Here is a 23,010-nt window from a genome sequence, read left to right as displayed (position 1 = left end):
CGGATAACAATTTGATTTATTCATTTATTTATTAGGTTGGTGTTATACGCCGTACTTAAGAACATTTCACTTATACGACGGAGGCCAGCATTATGGTAAGAAGAAACCTTGCAGCTTGAGCCCCAGGGGAAACCCATGACCTTCCGCAGGTTGTTAGAAGACTTTCCCACGTATGGCCGGAGAGGAAGCCAGCATTAGCTAGACTTGAACTCACAGCAACATTGGTGAGAGGCTTCTGGGTCATAGTGTGGCGCCAGAAAACAATCGGATTTAAACATTTATTGAGTGATTTGAATGGTTTTTGGTGTTCTACTTGACAATACACCATCTTGTACATTACACGACGCCAGACTCTCAGAGCAAACCACAGATGCCTGTGCGCAAAGGAAGTAACTAACAAAAACATCCCACAGCAGGCACTGAACCCAGACCGCAATTTCTTTGGTTTCCTCCAACCATAATGCTGGCCGCCGTATAAGTGGAATATTCTGTAGTAAAATCCTTATCAAATAAATACAATATTCTATGAACGATGACGTGTCCTGAATGACCTTGAAGGATAAAACGGGCAAATTGTCCCACTGGAAGGCGTTATACAACATAATAATTCTCATCACCATCTTCTTTTGTTATAATCATTTATTACATATTTCTTTGGGGAATGGAGTTTTAGAAATTAGGTTGCTTTGGAAATGAGGCACGTCCCCTCGTGATTTACGAGTGATATATGACTTGACAATTGGATCGGTTAAACAGTTACAAACAACAGCTCGTAATACAACGTTGTAGGCGAATGAATCAAATCAGAATCCAAAACTTGTACAATGTAAGTATGTGTATCTAAGTTGGAGATCCACAAAAAGGATTCTCAGTTCAGTGCTTGAAATGATTGTTTGAAACTTTGGGCCAATGATCTATTTGACACCCAATTTGGCTCCTTGAGATATGGAATTAGTAAGGTAAGATAACATTTTCTTGGGGCCGAAGCAGAAAGGTAAGAGCAAAATGCTTTTTTTTTTCCAAGCCATGCACTGGCGCCTTGGTTGCAACTGTTCCTATATCCAGCGTAGCGATCTTACTCATGAACCAGGTTGATGGGCAGTATGACACACTTAATCTGACTGAGCTGTACGTGGGAAGGTCTGGCAGAAACCTGCGGATGGTCGTGGCTTTCCCTCGGGCTCTGCCCGCTTTACCCACACCATAATGTTGGTGCATATGTGAAATATTCTTGAATAGGGCGAAAAACACTTATGAAATAAATAAACGAACAATCTGACTAATTACGATTTGACCCATGAACTAGGTCAATGCGCAGTGTGAAACACCTAATCTGATTGGTTGCGATCTGATCCATGTACCAGGTCGATGCGCAGTGTGAAACACCTAATCTGATTGGTGGCGATCTGGTCCATGTACCAGGTCGATGCGCAGTGTGAAACACTTAATCTGATTGGTGGCGATCTGATCCATGTACCAGGTCGATGCGCAGAGTGAAACACCTAACCTGATTGGTGGCGATTTGATCCATGTACCAGGTCGATGCGCAGCGTGAAACACCTAATCTAATTGCTGGCGTACTTACCTCGGTCACCATGGACAGGCCAACCAGGAACCAGGAGGTGCAGAGAACAGCGATGAAGATCTCCTTCCTAGGCGTTCCCCTGAGATACTTGGGGAACAGGTCCGTCACGGACACTATGAAACCTTCGCAGTGAGCGAACTGAAACACGAAACAAAGACTCAAACTGTGAACTAAGACTAACATTTCGTGACTACTATAGCCAAGTACTTGGAGACACAATACAACTTCCGCAGTGAACGAACTGAAACTCGAAACAAAGACTCAGACTGTGGACTAAAACTAGGGTTTCGTGACTAGAATAGCCAAGTACTTGAGGACGCTATACACTATTCACATTGAGCGAACTGAAACACGAAACAAAGATTCAGACTGTGGACTAACACCCCGTGACTAGAAGGGCCAGGTACTTAGGGACGCTATACAACCTTCGCAGTGAGCGTTTTTCTTTTACTGATAATTTACATCCTAATCAGACGACATTTCTTAAAATTAGAAGCTAGGAACATTTTTATTTTTCAAAAAAAAAAAACAGGCTAGAAATTTCGCCATTCATTAATTAAATTGAACATAAATTTTTACCCTGTAGCAAGGCTTAGAACTTATCAATATTTATTTATTTGATTTTATTTTTTTTATTTATACGACAGCAGACAGAATTACGGTGGGAGGAAAACGGGTAGAGCCCACGAAAAGCTCACGACCATCCACAGGTTACTGTCAGTTCTTCCCATGTCCCAACAAGGAATAGACCAGTCACTGAATACTCAAGGTTCAATTACAGCCAGTTCCATTTGTTACGCAGGCATAATAATATGCATTTACCCACATTACCCTTGAATAAACCCTTATTTCGAATGTCAGAAATTGTTACTTCAAAGATTAGTGTCGTACAAATGCCATATGCTTTAACCGTTGCTGAAGACCGGGACCAGGGGTATGACATAAGCCCTCCCCCCTACTTTGTACAACCGAGCTAATAAAAAGTCTACCTTGACACAAGGTATGCTTTACAACGTTTAAACACGAACGTATACTTAATTACCGACGACCGTTTGTTGGGTGAAAATTGCCTTCCCTTTTTGCTTTGAAGTCGAATTTTTGTGAAGGGAAGAATCTTGTTGTACCGTCCTATGTTTTTAGAGACACAACGTCAGAGTTTTTTTTTATTGTTGTCTTTATTTATTTGTTTATCTGATTTTTGCTTTATGTCATACTAAAGAAATGGCCGTGATCTTGACAACAGAGCAAATAACAATACCAGCAAACAAATAAAATTTTGTAACACATGTTGTCTGCTTAATTTATTTATTTGAGCCCGGGGGAAACCCACGACCATCCGACTTATGGCCGGAGAGGAAGCTAGCATGAACTCACAGCGACCGCCTTGGTGAGAGGTTCCTGGGTCATTACGCCGCGCTAGCGCGCTAACCGACTGAGCCGTGCAGGCCCCCTCGTCTACTTCACTAGGTTCAGTGCTTTTCTTCAACTGATATTAAATTACACGAGATCAGTTATAATGCCAAGGACGTGTAGAGTACCCAAAATAGAAAAAAAAAAAACAAAAAAAAAAAAAAACACGTGCGTGTGAGTTTCATCAGTAGACCGTCAAATCTATAGGTATTCTATAGCCTAAAAGATTGGGCTGGAGATAACCACAATTAGTATTTCAGTTCAGCGAAACTGGGTTGTCACAGTCTGGCCATACGTTACAAACCGTTTATTCAACCTACGCAGGTACATCCCTTGTCACTGAATCCTTTCACAGCTGTAATTCAATACGTTAATTATTCTATACTTTTCTTTATTCTTTTCTTAATTTTTTTTTCTTTTTCAACATTAAGACACCTTTAGAAAAATATCCAACTAGGATGTGTTACATCATTTAGTCTGTGCCGCCTGGCAGACGCATAGCTTTCGTGTCGTCAATCCCAACCAAGTGACCCTGTCATTGACGCGTCGACGGCAGCCAGAAACCAATGCCCAGCTCCCTGACTGAATGCTAAAACTAGGCCACATGCCTCAGTGTGCCCTGTGCGAAGTCAATCCTGGGGTCAACCAGCCCAGTTCATCATTCAGTGGCAGCCGGTAGTTTTCCACGCGACTCAGCGTGTAGACGTCACAGTCTTGTGAGGATACGAGAGGCCCCCAGCTCACCGGAGTTCCGGGAAGCCTGCAAGATCGGGGTGACCCCACTGTGGGCTCTGCGGCGTAACTTCAATCGAAGGCGGCGACCTATTTATTATTTTACAGCAACAGATGCGGCCACAGGAGTCCCTTCACGATCGATGACTTCTCCTGAAGACACGTCAGCTCAACACGCCAAGGCAACAGCTAGAGTATAGCTAGAGAATTGCTGAAACGCTTTAGACGTGGTTATCACACTATGTACGCAGGATTAGCGGATGATCGCTCACAGATATGTATCATTTATGCTCTGCAATCTACGCGTTCTTAAAATGGACCTCCATTCTAATTGACACCAGCATTTGTAAGGTCAACAACATTAGAGCCTCCATACAATTAACGCTCTTCTCACTATCAGACCCATTTTCCCACCATACCACGTACCCTCTCCCCCCCCCCCTTCCCCCACCCACCCCCCTCCAATCTCTCGCTGAATTCACGCCGAGTACAGGAAGATAGATTATTGTTCCCTGCATAACCCATAATTATATGACCCGGCCATTTCTGGCTATTAAATGGAACGCATATCTGCTCAAACAACCGGCGCACGCGGCAATTTTGTGTCCGACATACTTTCTCTTACGTTAACTAAATTAGGCAAAAAAATAATGGAATTGCGCCACTGAATTAGATCGTGTACTGAATTCCCGATGACTATCGATTTCTTACACTCAGGTGTTTTCATTTTCAGGTTTACTTTAGCGCGCATAACTCGCTCATATGGTTCTGAGTATCGCTTATGTTAAGAGTGCATTCCACAAAACAAGGTTCAATGCGCATGTCTGGCATAAATTTGACGTCTGTTTCATTGGGCTATGACCTTTGACGACGTCATAAATGGAACGAATTTCCATCCAGTTGAAAGCAAACTATGACTCAGATCAGTGCGTGTATTTGTTGACTAACAAAGGAATGTGAACATGCCTCGACATTGTGGTCAAAGATGGTGGTGGTTGGGGGGGGGGGTATAGGGGTGTGGCTGCAACGGAACTTAAGACATTACAGTGTATAACAGAATGTATATGGCATCTGGCATCGTCTCAGTCTTGAATAACATGAGTGAATGTTTGGAGAAATGCCACTGCAGTGCAACCCTACTCTTGCGTAGATGTGCTAATCACACAGCTCGAGTTAGGGCAACTCGTAACGTTTCACCATGCAAAGAGTCAAGTTTTGTGAGACGGTTATGATGTTCTCGGGTTATCACCCAGCTTGATCTCTCAAGCTCTGGAACTCTTGATCTCTGGAAGGGCCCGACTGGGAAGAGGAAGGGAAGAGCAAAGGAAGATGAGGGTGGAAATGGGGAGGGAGAGGGTGGGAATGGGGAGGGAGGGGTGGGAGGGCACATTTTTATATACAAGAAAAAAATGTGAAATAATTATATACTGAAACACTTTGAAAACGCAAAATAATATAGTTTTTTACAGTTTTATAGTTTAGTAACAGAAATATTGAGACAAACATCTATCATAATCTGTCAGTACAACATTTGTCTGCAAACCTATTTGTCTTCCTCGTCGTAACAAATACGTAACAGATCGTCTCAGCATGTATGTATATAACAAAAAATTTTCAAAAATCCACATGCACACACGAAAACCCGCCATCCTTATTCCATATAGTATATAAATATAGGGAAAATAGCAATCAGGTCAACAAGGCAAACCGCGAAAATGTTCAAATGTTAGGCGCGACATCTTGACACATCTGTATCTAGGTATCCACCATAAACCAAAACAACACGCGTGGAACAGCTGGAGTTGTCGCCAGGGCAAGGATGAATAGGACATGCAAACAACAACAAGCTGCTTGTCTTTTCAGTCACTGAGACAATCCTGTAGACTATCCCCTACATCCCCTTTGTTCCACATAATCCTACTAGAACCCATTGATCTCAGATGATCTTGTCAGAATCCATTTGTCAAAGATAATCCTACCACAACCATGTGTCCCAGAAAACCTGTCAGAACCCACTTATCCCAGATAACCTGTCAGAAAACGTTTGTCCCAAATAATCCTGCCAGAACCCATTTGTCCCAGATAATCCTGCCAGGAAACGTTTGTCCCAAATAATACTGTCAGAAAACGTTTGTCCCAGATAATCCTGACAGAAAACGTCTGTCCCAGATTATCCTGCCAGAACAAATTTGTCCCAGAAAATCCCGCCATACCCATTTGTCAAAGATAATCCTGCCACAACCTATGTCTCGCAGATAACCTGTCAGAACCCGTTTGTCCCAGATAACCTGTCAGAACCCGTTTGTCCCAGATAACCTGTCAAAACCCGTTTGTCCCAGGTACTCCTGCCAGAACCCATTTGTCAAAGATGATCCTACCACAACCCACTTGTCCCTGATAACCTGTCAGAACCCGTTTGTCACAGACAAGCATCCAGAACCGTTTTGTCCCAAATAATCCTGGCAGAAAAGGTCTGTCTCAAATAATCCTGCGAGAACAAATTAGTTTCAGAAAATCTTGCCACAACCCATTGTATCTGTCGCAGACAATCATCCAGAAGCCATTTGTCCCAGGGTGTAATTGGTCTCCCCTAGAGAAGACCTCATTCTTCCTCCAGTCAATTAGCAAAGTACGGCACGAGTTAGAAAAACAAGGCCACAAACTGCCTTGAAGCAAAAAAAAAAAAAAAAAAAAAACAGAGCAAGGGCAAAGAGGTCAAGTAGTAATTTGTCGAACTAAAGTAGGGCGATCATAAATAAAGGCCCATGAATGCTCCAATTTTTTCCGGTACAGATAAGTATACTGATTAACAAGCAAGGAGAACAAGCACTGGTAAGATCGCTAATGTTGGAAGTCAGTCCAAAACCAGGTTGATTGATCTAGTTTGTGGGTAGACTGCAGAGCTTATCCAATTCAACAGACCATTAACTCGATCCTCCTGTACGCAGCGAGTTTGAACTACTTCCTGTGTCTACATTTAGTTATTTTAGCCATTCGCAAGCATTCGAAAACTGAGGCAAACTGGCTGTATTATCCAGCGAAGCGCTACGATAACGCACCGTTCGCGTGTTGACAGCCGCAATAAATTTTACGCACTTGTATTTACATTTGTATCCGAAAAATAGAGCAGCTGAGCAATAAAGCTCGTGGTAACCGCTTATCCACCTACATAGCAAGAAGATTTTATAGCCTCTTTGGTCTCAGCGATGGTATCTTATCACACACACAGGCCTTAAATACACACGCAAGACAGACACAAAAACGGACTTATTGAACGTGAATATCGTTGCACTGCTGTTTTCATGAGTACCATTTAATTTTTATTCATTCACTTATTTGGTTGGTGATAAAAAAATTTTTATTTATACGACAAAGGTCAGATTTATGCCTGACAAACTGCTAGACCTGGATGACAACACTCGTAGGGCCTCGCGTTGTCATGGCTGGGTTCCCTTTAGCCCGGCAGGATGAATTGTGTAATTTCGGAAAACAGTCGATTACTAACGTACTTCGCCCATCCAGCCACTCCTTTACAATGCTTAGGGTCCCAGGACACCTGACAGTTAAAATCCGGAGATGTCGATCACCCCAAAGGTAAATATCCATCCATAATTATTAAAGTCCCCCTCTCCGCTGACTTTTCATTTATGAAATGGCCGCCATCTACGCGGCGCGCATGCACCGCCAGGCAGCTGGATACGAAACTATCCCTCTCTTCAATTATGCTGGTTATGTCATTTTGTTGTTACGCGAACATGGTACAACCAGTGCGTCAGGGAACCAAACTAGAGCACGCACCGTTGTTTTGACATGCCTGACCTCCACAAATGAAGCCAGTAAGAGTCAGACGTTTCGTACTCAGCTGCCTGGCTGCGCATGCGCGCCGTGTAGATGGCGGCCATTTCGTACATGAAAAGCCAACGGAGGGGGACTCTCCGGATGGATGAATCTTTACCTTTGCGATGATCGACATCTCGGGATTTTAACAGTCGTGTGCCCTATGAGCACACGCATTGTAAACAGGGATGAGACAGACACTACGATGAAAAAGAGCAAATTATACAGCACAACCATAATTTTGTCATTTTTAGCATTCCTGAATTACATTCTTAACACTGTGACGCATTTTTTTGTATAAATAAAGAGGAATTCCTCCAAAAAGAGGACAAATCTCATGCCTGTGCAAAGGAGTGGCAGGATGGACGAGGTATGTTAGTAATAGACTGTTTTCCGAAATTCTACAATTCATCCTACCGGGCAAAAGGGGACCCAGCAATGACTACGCGAGGACCTGCGAGGCCCTTCGAGGGTTGTCATACAGGGTTAACAACCTGCCTGACTGAAAGGTCACATTCGAACCAGCTAGAGCTGAACTGGAATCTTCAACCTCACTGGTCAGGGGCTTTGACTGTATTTAAGGCTTTATGATTCTAGTGAAGACGGAGTCTGTCATGAAAATCAAGGCTGGTCAAGACTATATACATGCAATGCCCAAAACGCAATTTAAGATTCTTCTTCAATTAGTATATCTTCCCATCATAATGTTGCCCGGCGACGTATGAGTGAAATATTCTTGAGTAAAAAAAAAAGAAAATCAAAAAAATAGATAAATAAATAAATAAATTAATTAATTAATATTACCTGTGCTGAATTAATTAACTCATATGACCTCTGCTGTGAGCCTATGTGACCCTCATAACAGCGTCAAGTTTCACTGATCTCAGCTTTCATTACAATAATGGTGAGGCTCGGCTACACGTGAGCCTGGACGTGACACGTGATGGGTAAGTGTGGTGACGTCATCGGTTTAGGTGAACTTGTCTTAAATGGAGATCACTGATTTCACATAATTTATAACCGTGAACAGTTTCTCATCTTTCTGTTACAACAAGAAGCATTCTTTCAAACACAGCCTGAAAGTGTATTATTGAATATTGAGTCCAACCCTTCCATCTGCTTCTACTTTGACGGTGCAATTGATTAGTATAAACCTCAAGAAAAAGTGCGCGGTAATTTGGTCTCGCAGTCGTAACAGCATGTGTTAATAGAAACGCCAAAACGTGATGCCGATCAGCTCTGTGTTCAGTAAGCCAAGGGCTAGGTGCCCTGCATGAGGTACGCGAACGTCTAGCCAAACCTTTCTAATAGCACTGTATTCCCTAAATCGGGTGGACACATTTCATCAAATGTCAAAATAACATCAAGTAACATCAACATTGTGTATTGTATAAACAAAGCATTTTCGTTTGCAGTGTGGATACACTCTTAAAACGTTGACATTTTCTCAGTGGTAGAATGATGCATGTTAAATACTGCAAAATGTGAGCAATATTTTAAAATGTTATATTTATAATGTAAAATGCATCAAGAAGGTACGTAACATGCACAACACCGAAAAGAGTCAAGCTTACACTGAGATACGTTGCAAAATTACAACATTTTCTTTGCATTTTGTAAAGTGTTAAATTTATAGCATTTTAGAAAGTGTTGAGCCTCCAACAAATTTTCATAATAAAACTTGAGACTTTGTATCGCACAGAAAAAAATCGATATGCATTCGTATTTTTATTGCTGCGAAAGAGATATCAACAGCGAAAGGGAGTTAAATAGGGTGAAAGCTTGGGATTTAAGCAACATTACATTACACACAAATCGATGAACAAGACATAACTTATTTCAGAGTAGAAATTCAATACAACTGAGGGCTGAAAAAAAAAGCACACAAATAAAAGCATGGGTTCCTGGGGAGGTTGAAGATATTGTGTAAGGAGAAATGCACTTTGCTTCCACTCGCCGGTCGGTAATTTGTGCATTGATGGCTTTCAAAGACGTCCGCGCAGGCACGCAACAGCTGAGGCTCATTGGGTCATCACATCCAGGCTGTTGCTATCGTAACATGAATATTGATGAACGGAAAATTTTAGAATTTGTTAATCAGGTAAAGGCGAGTGCGTGTGTTTTTTTTTTATCCCGCTGTGAAGTTAATAATGCTTCCAGGCAACCAGCCCAAGGCTAATATTGATTATTTACATCTCTTACAACTCTGCTGCAAGCAACCATACCTTAAGTTTGTACCAAGAAAGGAGAATAAAATTTTGTTGTTAGATTCCTAGGCTGGCTTTCATTCTTGACCTTATCAAGCGTTACTCCCATTAATTCAGACAATGTATCGACGTAGCTCATGGAGCTAGCATAAGATTCAATGTTTCGCAGTCCATTGTAAAGCCCTTATAAATCATATACGTGAACCATTGTACTGTTCTTGGGTACAGTGAAAGACATAGATCATCTTGTGTAGTTACCTAGATGCACAGTTTCAAATGATCTTGTGTAGCTGCCTAAAGGCACAGTTTCCAATGATCTTGTGTAGCTACCCAGAGGCACAGTTTCAGATGATCTTGTGTAGATACCTAGAGGCTCAGTTACAACTGATCTTGTGTAGCTGCCTAGAGGCACAGTTTCAAATGATCTTGTGTAGCTGCCTAAAGGCACAGTTTCCAATGATCTTGTGTAGCTACCCAGAGGCACAGTTTCAGATGATCTTGTGTAGATACCTAGAGGCTCAGTTTCAACTGATCTTGTGTAGCTGCCTAGAGGCACAGTTTCAATTGATCTTGTGTAGCTACCTAGAGGCACAGTTTCAAATGAACTTGTGTAGCTGCCTAGAGGCATAGTTTCAAATGATCTTGTGCAGCTATCTACACTCACTGGTCCTGTGAGCCGAGGCGTCACAAGTGGTTGCACTAGGCACTTGTGTAAGGGTTGAGTTTGAGATGTTAGCTTACGGTTTCTGCATGAACTCAGTTTTGAAAGTTAAGACATCTTTCAAATGCATACTTCTATGCAGCTGAATTGTGAATTAAGTCAACAGCATGGGAATTCGCACTTCTGACAGCAGTGTTTACAACATATATCACGACGTCTGAATTGTAACTGCATGATCTAAGTTGAAAAATTAGTTTATTTTAACATTTTGTCTTTAAATTTTCAGATAAATTCCCATGCCTACGTTAGCCATTGGAGAGCTGGCGGAGAAAATATCAGTCAAAGGTTTCGGTCAGTTAGGACAAAGATGTAATCGCCCTGCCTGACATCTTGCCATGTTCACAGGATGACATGCGCAATGTTCCCGTCAAAACCTGAAGGCTGACAAACACATCTGACCTTAACAAGGTCTCTCAGAGCAGCGTGTTTTCGCGGTTACCGTCAACATCGAGCCTAGATACACACATCTGTCTGTTCTGTTTATACACGTCATATCTTTTCAAACGATTTAGTGGGGATTTATGTTAATACTAGACGTGAATGGGTTTGTAGCTCTAAATGTCCAGCATTTTGTTGGTGGCTCTTATAACGAGGACGATAGGCAAAGTAAAATGAAGCAAAAAAGAAAACAAGCGAGATCTGCTTACTGAATACAAAACAACAATAAAGCAAAGTGAGCCAAACAAAGAACTGCAACCCATAAAATATGAGGACTTCATTGTACTCAAAAATTCCCAATTATTTCACCGAAACTAAACAACATTCTATAAGCACTTCTAATAAACTATCCTGCATTGGGTTTTAGCTAGCTGTATTCATTAATTTACATCATGGAGTAAAAATACCAAGACTGTCCCCATGGTTAATATATTTCGGACAAAGAAATAAAACCTCTGCAATCTATTACAAGCAGATGTCTTGTTTGACAGGACGTACAAAAACATATCCAGCTTAGAAAATATGAACAGAAAAAAAAATCATCAAAACGGTCTGAGAAGTAATTTGTGAAATCTGCTTTATCTCGTGCTGGACATTCTGAAGCGGTCAGAGGCAGTTAGCGCCAGTCCCGACGGCCCCTTGCCCCCCCCCCCCCCCCCACGAGACTTATCAGGGGTCATTGACGGAAAGGTAGGGTGAGTTCAGCACCGATTACAGGGGTGCACCAGGGATCGCCACTGCCTTATATAAGACAAAGTTTTTTAATATATATTTATGATTTCTAATGTGGCTGTCCATAGCTCTAATTTTTCAAACACAAACGTTACTATGTTAGGGTTGGTCATGTTTGCCTGTTTTTTTTTTCTTAAACAGCTTCTCACTTAATTCCTCTACACTATACACAAATATTATTGTCACAACTATTGGCTTAGTAATCATACGTGTTTTGGGAACAGAAATCCGCTCAAATCGCTTCACTGCAAACGCTTCACGTACCACTCGTAGGCCTAGCTCCGTTATTTTCACGTTCTTTGCAGTTTGGGTACTAGCCAAAAGAAACAATACCTAGTACAACTTTTCAGCTCAAATTTTAAAATGTTGCAAAACGAAAAGTGTACTGTAAGCTTACTACTACCACGTAACTAAAGGTAGGGACACGGGATTGGGGGTGGGGTTGGGGATGGGGGGGGGGGGGGCGTGTGTGTTTGGAGGGTAAGCTGTAGAGAACGTCTGTTAAACCATTCACTAATAGCTGTAAATCAAGACCTCCCTAAGCGTTTTTCAGTCGGAATGATATAGCATTACAACTTCAAGGTCGTAGTAGAAGATCGTAGTTGGTTTCCCTATGCGTACACGCCAACACTTTTGTTATGGTTGGATTCCATTCTAGCCTATGTATATCAAAACTCAAGTCTCAAAACGCGGGAGACGTACTTGTTTGCTTTATTAGTCTTTTGAACGTTGAACTTCGCCCAAGACCATCATTTTTACAGGTAAATTAAAAAAACAACAAAGAAAAAAAAATAACACAACCAAAGTCGACAAACAGCTGGCGAACTCAGTGCTCTCGTGCAATAAAAGAGAATTTCGCAAAAAAGAATGACAGAGTACCCAGCTTGAAACCGGTTGGAAAACCATTCTTAAGCGACATCAAAACAGTTTAAACGTTTTTGAAATGCTTGTTTCGTTTTTTGCGTTCAAATAATATAAGCGTCTGTTGTATGTGTTATATAAATAGACAAATTGTTTACCCTTCAAACATCCGGGGCCACAGGCTAAGTGTTATAAACAAGCCTCCGTGTTATGATATTGGTGGCGAATGACTTCGTGACGCATTTCCGGCCCAATGTCATAGAATGTACTAAAGGTATCAAATTCGTCGCATCAGGATTCCCATTAGTGACAGATTGTTTTCCAGGATGTTCAAGGACCTAATGAGCTAGGTTTTCCAACACTTTCTAAGAAAATTCAGTTTCAGTACAGGCTTTCAGGAACGTACACTAAATATTTTGTTTTTCAAAGAATGGAAATTCTCTCAATAAAATTCAAGTACATTCCTGGATTTCAAGGATCAGTGTGAACCCATTATGTTTCTGCAGGAAGATGCATTTTCTGGTTTGTTCTCATTTTCGGTACGCACCTACGATAATTATTGCACACCGACTTAGTCATAATGCATATAATTGACAGACGCCCAGTGTTTTGTGTCGGCATGACCTTTGACACCAACTAAGGTAACCTATAACCTCTGACCTACCTGACTGTCAATCCCCAGTAGAATGAGGGTGAGAAAGAAGACGACGGACCAGACTGGAGCCGCTGGCATCTGGGACATGGCCTCGGGATAGGCCACAAAGGCCAGGCCAGGTCCTATACAGTAACAGAAAAGGGAAAGGCTTCGTTACAAAATTACCAAATTCAGGTAATTTATATCCCGTACTAAATACGAAAAATTTGTCCATGGACCGAGATGGTTTTCAAACTGGATCCACACAATGAAGCTGCAAAAACAATTGTATCAATGGGATAATATTTGAAGCATCTATTACACGGAAACAAAGCACAACAGACAGACAGACAGACGGACGGGCAGTACCCATACTTTTATATGCCCAAATTTATATCCCTTGTTCATCTTGGTATCTAATTACATCACTGTTGACAGAAATAAGACTGTCGCACACAGAAAAGCAGAGGATATAAATGTTTCCGCTCAAAATTAAAGTCACCGTCCTTCCATCTGGTTTCTCGATTCTTACATATTGTACGTCTGCACCTTGTCCAATACACAATTGGAACCACTAACCACTATCCCGTCAGCTGGCCTTTTGCTTTAATAATCTAATTCTTTGAAGTTCACTCAAAGCTTAATCAGAAATTTTGGACTTAAAGGTTTCTTTCCTCCAAACAAAAGTTCGGCGTTAAAACGCAATCAAATAAATAAGATCGGACAGAGAAACCCGAAACTGTCCACGACTGCTCTGAGAGTAAAACAAAAGAGAGTAAATGCGCTGGTCTTACCTGAGCCCGCTACCTTGTCCACAGACAGCCCCTGTTTGTTCGCCATAAATCCCAACACGGAAAATATGACGAACCCAGATATGAAACTGGTTGCACTGTTCAGGCACGCGAATATCAGGATATGTCTAAAAAAGAAACAAAATACATATATCTAGACATGTGCGGAAGACAACCGCTGAGGCTGGTCAAATCAGAGGAAAGGAAACAAAACATAGTCCTCTCAAGGATTAGCAGCGCATTGGGCACAAGACGCCATGATGACAGGGCAAGGTCAAAATTAAGTTCAAGGTCATTTAACTGACATTTTACGAGGCTTTGTAATCATAAGTACTAAATTACTGTTAAGTGATTATTATTATTTATATCATAAATTAATAATGCCGCTCTCGGCGTCTGCAATGAAATGTGACACCACGCTTAGTAACACAGATTCCCGTACATCACTGGTCAGGTGCCGAATTTCAGACGTAGCCAACGCTGTTGTTATAGGAAAAAAACCAGCCAAATCGGTCCTTCTAAATTCGATAAATACTTTTATCTGGTAATTATCTTTTGTCTGAACATTGATAGATGGGCAGAGTGCCAGCAGAAAATGAAGAATATCGTATATGACAACACTGACTGGTACAATATAAATACCTAACCAAATTGCTCTATCCACATCGACAAACGTATAAAACTTCCCCATGAAAACGTCTAAGCAAGAATAGACGCTAAATGGCAAACTAACAAAAGAGAAAATTTCCGAAACCTCTTATTGGCAGGAAAACGATGAAACAAAACGCTATAACTGCCCTCCAATATTCAAAATCGTTTTCCATGCTATACCTTTCTTAACATCTCTACCATTCCAAAACAAGCAATCCAGTTAAATTAACCACTGCTTATCAACACAGCTCTTCAAAAATCTGTATCAGAAAGCTATAGAAGACTTATGCGAAGAGTTAGGCTACCCACCACTGAAACTCATCCCGCTATACCATCATCCTCTCCAAGAACTGGAGATTCTCGGGAGTGAATTTCCAGGCAGATAGCTCCTTCCTTGTGAAGGTGATGGGTATTAACTAACTAACCTTTAGTCTGAGTTATGCGGGTGCTTACAGAGCTGCTGTTTCGTTAATTAGAAGCTGTTAACTATTCAGATGTTTTTGTTGTTTTTTTTTATCTCTTCCTCAAAGTAGAAAATAAAAAAATAGAAATACAAGTACTGTCTTAATTAAAAGTGGTGTGTTGTGAATGGTATAGTTTGTACTTGTGGTAGTAGTTGATGAAAACATTCAATAAAAACTCAATCCAAAGTGTGAATGGTCCGCCATACCTTCACGCCCCATTCACAAAGTGAGTGATTTCATACATACGTTCAGCGAGCCAAAATACCTGAGAGAATTGTGATGGAACCTGTTGCAGCTTCCTAAGGAAGTATGAATAGTGAGCCCGACGCCGTAGGAGTAAAACACTTGAATGCCTGCCTCTAACCACACCTTAAATAAACAAAAAACCTCTGAGCTCAGAAGTGTTCGCAAACACTGGCCACATTGTTGCCAGTTGTGAAACGGCGGGAAAACCCCCTCTTTCTCCAAGGGCAACGAAAGCTAGGCTTGTCCAAGCGGAACCATCACCACACATCTCTCTTCAGTCTTGTACCGCTCAGACCTGTAAAATATTTTGGGGGGCTTGGGTGGTTGGGCGTCTAGCCTCAAGCAAAGACGCCATAGTTCATTAAGACAGTTTGGATGATGCTGCAAGGGTTACATGGACTCGGCTTCATACCTGACTGGTTGTTGTTGTCTTCGGTCGTAGTCAACGGTCTCTGCGCAGCGGTAGGCGAAGTTAGGCTGAAACAAGCTTACTAAGAGCGCCAACTTGGCACACCCTGTTAGTTAGTTACGTTGCTCATCATAGGTCTGCTTTAAGGATTATGTAAGAAATCAACAGAGCGGTTTTTTTTTTCAGCATGCTTGTGAGATTTTAGTTCTGCCAGCATCGGCTATATACAGCTGACCATAAACAGTCGGCATCAACAGAGTTGATGATGGAACCATTGGAAGTGTTTGCTACAGGCATCCCGTTGGGAAGAGTATGAAGTTTATCCATGGAAAACATAACTGTGAATCTTGCAATAGGTTAATAAATAGTATGCTACCAAGTAACAGTACCTTGAATATAAGCAAATGTATATCACAAATAAACTAAAATTACTTACAGCTTAATAGAATACTTATTTTTAATTTATTTCTTTTGTTTCTATTTATATGTTTATTATTTTTTAAGCCTTTTTTTGTCTTCTAGGACAATTATGTCGGACATGACGTAAAGACGCATAAATTCGGGTTTACTTCGTCATAATCATGCAACCCTGTGAAAATATTCGTAGAAAACGACCATTTAGGCCACAATAGTATTTCCTGTTCTTTGAAACTAGATTTTAACGTTTTTTTTTTATATGGAGATTTACCATCCAAGTGAACATGGGGTTGTTGGGGAAGGGAAAGGGGAGAGGGGCGATGTGTACAATATGACAGTTTTCGAATAGACACAGGAATTCTCCTTTCTTTATGCACTGGTGTCTCTGGTTTGACGAAAAAAAAAACGACGCCAGCACCATGCACGCAACAACCCTTTTGCTGTCTTAAACACCGTTTCGAGAGGGTCTTGTGTTTTATGTGTAAAAGGCCGTGTTTTATGATGGTTACAAGTACCTAACGACAAGCAAATAAGGAAATATAAAACCTGCTTGGGTCACAGTAACACAGGTAGTTCCAGTGGAATTTTACCAACACACGAGTCATTTCTATCGCCCCCGTACATTATATTCCAAGGGGCTAAGTTTCACCGTTGACTGAGTTTGACTGTAGGTGACATCTCTACCAAAATAACAAGCCTTTGTCATTTTTCTAAGCAATTCCATACAGGTATGGATGTCAACGGCTTTAGATATTAACCCTTCTGTCTTTTGGTAGCTTAGGCTTTATCATGGGCTATACTCTGACATTTTTGGGACTTATTCAAAAACGTTGACACTTTAGAGGATCAGTTTTTCATGCCAAACATTAGGTTTATTAGAATGACGCCAAAATCACAATTATTCAAGCAGAAATAGACGGGTTGTGTTAGTACGCACTCAGTTATGGGTATATACACTCTAAGATCAGGTAGATCTTCATTAAAGAATGGACTTTGTCCATCGCCATAATTAACAGCATTGGTATCCATGTAGGAAGATATGCAAATGTTGTTGTTATGAGCTTGTAGACGGAATGTTGTGTCAAATTATTTGAGAGTGTCAGTAAAACTGTGTATTCGCAACGAGATGTTAAACACATACAGACAACAAAGTATGATCACACATTTGATACAGTTCAACATTTTTTTCCCTTCAATGATAAATGCGAAGAAAAACAAACGATGAAATGTACCATGATTCGTACACTCCCAACTCCAAAAACACAAAAAATGTCCTACAGGAAGAAAAACGGAAGGCAACACCTACATATGACCAATTCACTTCATATTGTATACATGCAAATACAAACTGGTCAAGTTATTGAACAACACCTACATCTCTGTATACCACAAGACTGGGCAGCGAAATGTCTAGAAGTAAAAAACACACTGTCGCTATCCAGCAAGAATAATGGTGTGACAAAATATCAGAAAGTAAACACAAATATAAACTCCTTAAAACATCATGTCTAGCGCAAATGTCTATAACAACGATACATGTCTAGGCGTTTTCACAGCTGTAAAGACACCTACTGAATGGCGTCAAGACAAGACTACTGTATAAATGATAACGCAATCGGATAATATCTGGCTTCTCTCAACACAAAAAGAAAAACTTCAAACCATTTACCCTGTGAAGAAGACGTCAACCTAATTAAGAACAAACCAATAACAGACAGAAATGCTGCAAAACAAAGGCATGGTTATTCAAGAAAGATTACATACAGAGAAAAAAGAAATCAGGTTTATGGAGAGAACTTGATTCACATACCTCTTTTGTTTGCGGATTCTCATACCTCTTGTTTGCGGATTCACATACCTCTTGTTTGTGGATTCACATACCTCTTTTGTTTGTGGATTCACATACCTCCTTTGTTTGCGGATTCACATACCTCTTTTGTTCACAGATTCTCATACCTCTTCCGTTTGCAGATTCACATACCTCTTTTGTCTGCAGATTCTCATACCTCTTCCGTTTGCGGATTCACATACCTCTTTTGTTTGCCGATTCACATATTTCTTTTGTGCGAGGATTCACATACCTCTTTTGCACGAGGATTCACATATCTCTTTATTTACTGATTGACATACCTCTTTTGTTTGCGGATTCACATATCTCTTTGGTTTGTTGAATCACACACGCCCTAAGATTTGCAGAAAATACAAAAATACGCTGAATACAGAAGATTGGCAGAGTTAACAAACCGGATGAATATGTAATCACGACTAAAATTGGGGTCGGTGCCACAAGGAAAACTTTTTGGGGATCTAAGTTATAACCCCAATCAGATAACAAATTTTGAACGTATCTCGGTGACGCATTTAAAACTCATTTGTATTGTCCATTTTGCCCATTTTTAAAACACATGATAAAAACAAGATAAAGATCCACTTTTGTTTTCAAGACTTCATACCAAGAACACATGCTCAAACAAAGTTGACTTGGCACAACACAACACTACTGGTCATGAAACAACAAACTCTTTCACAGGAACCGATGAGTGGTCATGATATCCCCGATTGTCACACGCGTTTATTCCCAGCATTCCTTACCTTAGTAATTTCAGCAGTAAAGAGGAACTTTCTAGTTTGAAAACGACAAGATGCCTCACCTTTAGGTAACTGGTAGTATCGGCTTCTTCATCTCCCTCTTCACTCGACCAACGTCCAGAATCCGCCAGCCAAGGTCAGTTTTAATATCTTCCCGCTAACACAGAACCTATGGCCTATATAGCTTACAGAATTTCTATAACATGTTTATGTCTAATACAGTTTGCTAGGAAGATTAACACGGTTTGATGCAGGTATTTCAGATCCAAACATTTCAGTTGCAAAAAAAAATGAGATGCACTATATACAAAAGCTAGTTACACAGAAGGTTGTGCCACAGCACCGAGAGCGAGAGAGAGCGCGCGCGCATGAATGCAGTTGGAATACACACCTGGACTTTGGCAAGTTTCGACCAGTCCGGAAGTAGGTAGTAATTTATACCCAACGAGGCACTTTCCAAGGTTACTCCTCGGACGAGGAGAGCGAAGAGCAGCAAGTAGGGTGTGGTGACAGTGACGTATGTGATCTGCAACAATACAACAACGCTGTTTGACAAATGACACTGGACTGGATAATGTATATGGATGAGTACTTTCGCTTAAAAAAACCCCAAGAGTATGTATTTAAGGAGAATGAAGGAAAATATGTTAAACCAATGAGAAAAAACGTATATGACTGTTTTCCGCCAATGCTAGGGAATTTGCGGAAATGACGTCATCGATGAACACACTTGAAACGTGAGATCAGCACAGCACCCCCCAATTCTAATTAGCGTCTACATATTAAGACATAAAAAGCAAGCGTTTCATGTATCCTTAAAGCAACATCTTAACGGCGCGTAAGTAGTTTTTGACTTAAAATCTTTTCCAGATAGATTCTTAGATTAATGTATACCCTTTGGCAAAAAACTTTGGACCTAGCTAAGATTGTTTTGCTTCTTAGTCAAGACTACAGGTTTTATCTTGCCGTCTTGCAGTGAATAGCCTTAAGGCTGCATGCGCCAATAAATCAATAAACCAACAAACTTACCTTGCCGGTCAACTTGACGCCTTTCCAAATGCAGAAGTAGACCATGAGCCAAGCGAGCAGTAAGCAAAGAGCGAGATCCCACTTAACGCTGCCGCTGTGCTCAATCCCTTCCGTTACACCCAGCACCTTGCGCCTTCACAAGGAAACAAAATAGTTTTATTTATTTACTTATTTACTTTGCCTTTCTCAAACATTCATTTATTTCGATGTTTTTTAACGCAATGATACTGAAGAAGACTTTTTTTATATGACGGCGGCCGGTTTTTCAGTACAGGAAAAGACGGTGCCCAGAGAAAACCACCGACTACAGGCAAACTTTTCCACATCATAATGGTGGAAGGCAAGTGGTATCCTGCAAACGTCATGCACGACCACTCAAGAGAAGCGTAGTCGACAGATTAATGTAACCATGGCCCCGCGACCAATGAAAGCAGATAAATCTAGAAAATTATTTGTCTGAGAATGGAACTGAACATAGGTGTGGTGCGACCTAACAAGTGATAAGCAAGCACTTCAAACACGTGGCCCGCTCTTCAAACATATCTAAGTTATATGGTTGCGCTTATGTTTCTTGGGAAGAGAAAACCTAGCAGAGCTGGAAGAAAACATACGATCCACAAAAACGTACAATGTCTTAAGAAACTATTTTTTTCCTTCAAATCAGAGAGAATCGCTTTCCACAATATTGACCATGCATTTCAATGGCATAAAAAAATATACTGCTCATATTTTCAAATCTTCAAACAAAAGAAAAGGCTAAACAAAAACGTTCTTATAGCATCACTTTGTGAGTTTGTCTCATGAATTTTGGGCTTCACAAGAAAGTATCGATCTAATGCCCCTACATTCCAGCATCCTCAGATAACTATCAGTCCCCACAATGCAGCCATACGTTTAGCTTTGTGGTTGTGTATGGTATATAAACAACATAACTTAAAGGTCAGAGTGTAGAATTTATCTCACTGCATGATTCAGTACCGCGGAAAGTACAATAAACTTAGATAACTTACTCCCAAAACTCCGTAGCTGGGTCCATAAACACTTGAGAATTATTGGCTGTATAGTTGGGAAGGAGTCCCGAATACAGCATGGAGCAGTACTTGCTGGTCCGGTTCGTAATTGCATCATCAGATGCGGTGCCTTCGAAAGTGTTGTTATCGGTACGGTTGTAGCTGCCACACCGTTCGATGCAGCGATCCGAGTTCCAATCGTTTCCACAATGAGACCAAGGTAAACGGGTCGTGAAGGATGAGAAAAGATAATACAACACCCATGCCAGCACCACGTTGTAGTAACACTGACTGAAGACGTTCAGAGCAGTCATGGAAAAACCAACACCTAGACAACAACAACAACAAAAAAGGATTAGATACTGTTCTTGAAATGGAATGGAGGTGATGGTGAAATTAAACAATGAAGCGCTAACGAACACTGAAATTACAGGTAAACAGTGAAACGAGTGATAAGGTATCTATGGCAATATGACAATGTAACACGATGATCCGTGTTCAGAGAGGCCATAGTAAACAGAAAACACGCACAACTAGCGAAACATTCAATAGGGTTAGACGCTATTCAAGACAATGTATTAATATTCTCATTTAAGTGAATTTTCACGACTCAATTCAAGAACTCGTGTTAATTCAAATGACCACTAATAAACCACTATCATCTTATAACACAATTGTGTAAAAGACCGAATTTCATGAAATATCACGGTTAATTTTTCCTTATTCCAAGTCAAACAATCTTTAACGAGTCTATTACCTTGGAATAGGGGTGATATTTTCCAGGCTTTAATGGCTCCCCTGGACATGAACTGTCCCAGAGCGGACTCGAGGAAGACCACTGGGATTCCAATAAGCAGCACGGCCACCAAATAAGGGATGAGGAAAACCCCTGCAAAGACAACATAATATACTCTGATATATGTTTATTACATCAATGTTTATTTCAGGCTATATTAAAAAATCTCCACTTTAAAGAAAAAAACCCAAATTACAGAGGGACAGCGTATCCAACATTCACACAACATTTCTTTGATGTGGTAGATTCATGCATGGTCTGATGTCAAATGTAAATGGGGAGCGAAGCAAAAGGCATTCAAATTGATTTTTCTTTCCTTCCTTGTTTTTTTTTTTTTCTTGTTTTTTTCACGTATGAAAGAAAAACTGGAATATACGAAGCGTTTTATGTGTGTTCATTTGTATTGGCGTTTTGTTATATGCAAAGCACAAGCCAGGCTCAGGTATCTAAGCTGGGATATTGTGACCCGTGAGTGGACAATCATGTGTCACCACAGGTGTCAAGCAGACAACAATTGTTCGGTGACGTCATTCAAAACATGTTATTTTTACTTCGTCGTGAACATGTTGTTTGTTCATCAGTTGGACAGTTGCCAAAATAAATATACTTACTACTACTGATACGTTTCATTCTCCTTAAATAGAACAGCAATGATGAATCAAATCAGGGGTGTACTCATCACTTTTATTGTGTGACTCATAAGAAAAATAAACATGTCCCCTTCACGTAATGAATGGCTGAGTGATCACGTGAATAAACAAAAATTCTAGCTGAATCTGCCTCTTAACTTAACACAAACAACTACCTTCCGCTTCACCGAGCTTAAGTGATCACTGCACAGGACAAACAACTTTTATCGGATTTTCGGTATAATAATACAGCTACCAGAATCCAACTCCACCATTAGCTGAAAATAATGCGCGGTTAAATAAATAAATAATACAGACTGTTCCTTTTAACCAATCAGAACACGACACGTAAACCATATGTTTCGGTATCTAAACAAAGCCGCTATTGTCTCACAGCTAACTTCAACAGAACCCCAAGAAAAGTAGCAAAACAAGGAGACTTGTGTATTAATGAGATAATCCTTAAATAAACGGTAAATTGACCCTGGTTATTGTGGTCATGTCCGTGGGCCGCCGACCGGAGAGGTGCATAGAGCAAGAGACTGCCAACACATCAGCAATTTTGGGATTGAATAATCCATGTACAAAATGCGTATCTGCTGAACGAATGATTATGTCTTAACGCGACATCCGCAATCTTTCCACCATATCCTTGTGACGCGTGTTTAATATGAAAGAGTATCTGAGTGACTGTTTATCCTGGGCGGGGGTTGGGGTGAGGGGTGGGGGCGGGGAGAGGGGTTTTCTAAGGTGACATTTCTTCCTTGAACACTCCTATCCACAAGAGTCCTCGTCTCTTAGCCAAACACTTTAACTAGAAGA

At 40.8% G+C, this 23,010-nt stretch overlaps 1 protein-coding gene across 2 annotated transcripts in view; it reads right to left on the bottom strand.

The window, feature by feature from the left end:
- Positions 1–23,010, bottom strand: part of LOC135478983 (sodium- and chloride-dependent taurine transporter-like) — a 44,500-nt gene that overhangs the window by 3,368 nt on the left and 18,122 nt on the right. For both annotated transcript variants that reach the window (XM_064758674.1, XM_064758673.1), the window contains exons 2-9: positions 21,521–21,652; positions 20,764–21,091; positions 19,754–19,886; positions 19,116–19,250; positions 15,329–15,432; positions 13,952–14,076; positions 13,188–13,300; positions 1,586–1,723 (exon numbers count right to left, since the gene is read on the bottom strand). In XM_064758674.1, the coding sequence (XP_064614744.1) occupies positions 1,586–1,723; positions 13,188–13,300; positions 13,952–14,076; positions 15,329–15,432; positions 19,116–19,250; positions 19,754–19,886; positions 20,764–21,091; positions 21,521–21,569 (1,125 nt within the window). In that variant the 5' untranslated portion in view covers positions 21,570–21,652. The remainder of the gene's footprint in view (positions 1–1,585; positions 1,724–13,187; positions 13,301–13,951; positions 14,077–15,328; positions 15,433–19,115; positions 19,251–19,753; positions 19,887–20,763; positions 21,092–21,520; positions 21,653–23,010) is intronic.

Source organism: Liolophura sinensis, chromosome 12 (assembly GCF_032854445.1).
Source record: "Liolophura sinensis isolate JHLJ2023 chromosome 12, CUHK_Ljap_v2, whole genome shotgun sequence".
Lineage (NCBI taxonomy): Eukaryota > Metazoa > Mollusca > Polyplacophora > Chitonida > Chitonidae > Liolophura > Liolophura sinensis.
This window is presented reverse-complemented; position numbering and strand designations above follow the sequence as displayed.